The sequence below is a fragment of the Myotis davidii genome, unplaced genomic scaffold (assembly GCF_000327345.1).
Source record: "Myotis davidii unplaced genomic scaffold, ASM32734v1 scaffold807, whole genome shotgun sequence".
In the NCBI taxonomy this organism is placed as follows: Eukaryota; Metazoa; Chordata; class Mammalia; order Chiroptera; family Vespertilionidae; genus Myotis; species Myotis davidii.
The window spans coordinates 891,238-893,405 of NW_006298272.1; the positions used below are offsets into that span (position 1 = coordinate 891,238).

The following is a 2,168-nucleotide window of genomic DNA, read 5'->3' on the forward strand; positions in this document are numbered from 1 at the left end:
CACCCCTCTCCCCTCCCGGCCGGATCGTGCCCGCTTTTCCGAGGAGAGACCTTCCTTCCCAGCCCTCTCACTGGGAAAGCCAGTGCCAGGACGTATTAGTCGGTGTCTCTATCCCCACTGTCACGTGGTGGTCTCACGTGGGCGATGCATGCAGGGCCCGTGGCTCGTGCTCGGGAGACCTGCAGCGAGACCGCCAGGAGGAGGAAGTCCCTGACCCGAGGGCACAGGTTCATGTGAAGAGGAACATGCCCTTCCGCTGAGGGAACACGCGTGTAAGACACGGTTCCCCTATTTCTCTCAATGCCCCCAGGGAGCCGGGCTAGGGCCTGAGTCACGGGGAAGCAGGTGGACACCGATTCTTGGAAAATGAGACGCCCTCATGCCCCCCCCATCCCCCACAACCAGAGCTGCGTCGGTCCTCGGTGCTCACAGTTCAAGCACCAAGCCGGTGTGATCCTCACTGTTAGGGAGCAGGCAGTTAGGCTGTTTCTAGGGTGAGGTTAGCGTTAGGGTGGCTGCGGTGGAAACCTTGTAGGAGACCCTGTGCACACGTGTGTGTGTGTGTGCACGCGCGTGCGTGTGTGTGTGTGTGTGTGTGAATTTTGTTCTCTTGGACGTTGCATTATGAACCCGATCCTTACTTTTTAAAAACAGACTTCTGGAATGAACCCACGTTTGTGACCGTGTAAGGATATTATTAGAGAGTAAGTCCTCACTTAACGTAGTGGATAAATTCTGGAAACTACAATGTTAAGCACAAAGAGGGGAAGGAACCCACTGTTACTACAGACTCATCGAGACACACCAGAGTCCAGGGTACATGTATGGCCCCCCAAACATCGTCACGTTTCTAAATAAAGACCCCAACTTCTAACATGAAACATGGACATACATGTGAGCCATGCACACATCTAAGGGAGATTAATACCAGCGAGTGAGGTGGTCATTGTCCACCTGCTCCTCCAGTTCTGGGTCTCGTGGCTGGAGTCACTCCGGGCTGCACCTCAGGGCACCAGGGGGGACCCCCGGGCTGGGATTACCCATGGCAGGGCCACCCCTCCACCCCACGCCACTCAGACAGGGACGGTGCAGACACACCCACCCACCCGACCTGGGCCTCGGTGGCTGCGGGTGGAACCAGGGTCCCCGGAGGACCCTGCAGGCCTGGGAGACGTGTGTGAAACGCCACAGACAGCAGCCCCGCCAGGAGCCCTCCACTCAGCGTAAGGCGACACCAACAAAACGTCGCAGGGGCCCTTGCACTGCGGCTTTGCAGGAGGTGGCAGTGCCCCCTTTACACACGGAGCGGCCATGCCACGGGCACCAGCTCCGGCATCAGGCGGCTGCACGCGGAGCTGCCGGACATCAAAGACCCGAAGTCCGAGGGGACTGAGGAGGCAGAGGACGCAGACCTGAGGACGCTTCAGTGGTTCCTTAGGTGCGGCTGCCGGGGTCACGGTGCGGTTTCCGCTTTTTCGTTTTTTTAACATTTTTACAAATATTTGTTAGTTTTCCTTCTCTTCCTTCCTCCGTCCCTATCTTTCAATTCTTTAAAATATATTTTTGTTCATTTCAGAGAGGAAAAGAGAGGGAGAGGGAGATAGAAATATCAGTGATGAGAAAATCGTGGATCGGCTGCCTCCTGCACGCCCCCCACAGGGGATGGAACCCACAGCCCAGGCATCTGCCCTGACTGGGAATCGAACCCTGACCTCCTGGTTCATAGGTCGATGCTCAACCACTGAGCCACACTGGCGGGGCTCAGTTTCCTCTCAATGCCATGCCTCCACACTCAGTGGCAGTCAGCTCGTTTCTGTGGCCGACCCACCCGGTCCAGGTACTGGGACACCGACAGGTCCCACCTACCACGTCCAGCCCCGTGAGGCTCATTCTCATCGTTGCAGGGTTTCAGCGGGAACATGGGCTTGTGTGGGACGTGGGCGCGTGTGGGACGTGGGTGTATTTGGGGACATGGGTTTGTGTGTGGGACGTGGGTTTATTTGGGGACATGGGTTTGTGTGTGGGACGTGGGTTTGTGTGGGGAACGTGGGCTGTGACCCCCGATTCAGTGACAGGTGCTCACCCCTGCGGCTGGAGCTGGACCCTTGCAGGGAAGCCCCTCCCAGGAGTCCCCAACGGGGACCCGGCCCCACTCACGCTTGCAGGCG

General features: G+C 57.9%; 1 protein-coding gene across 1 annotated transcript in view; it reads right to left on the reverse strand.

Moving 5' to 3' along the window:
• Positions 1-2,168, reverse strand: part of CSMD1 (CUB and Sushi multiple domains 1) — a 710,708-nt gene that overhangs the window by 42,361 nt on the left and 666,179 nt on the right. The window contains exon 51 of the mRNA XM_015570591.1: positions 1,299-1,389. Coding sequence (XP_015426077.1) covers positions 1,299-1,389 — 91 coding nt within the window. The remainder of the gene's footprint in view (positions 1-1,298; positions 1,390-2,168) is intronic.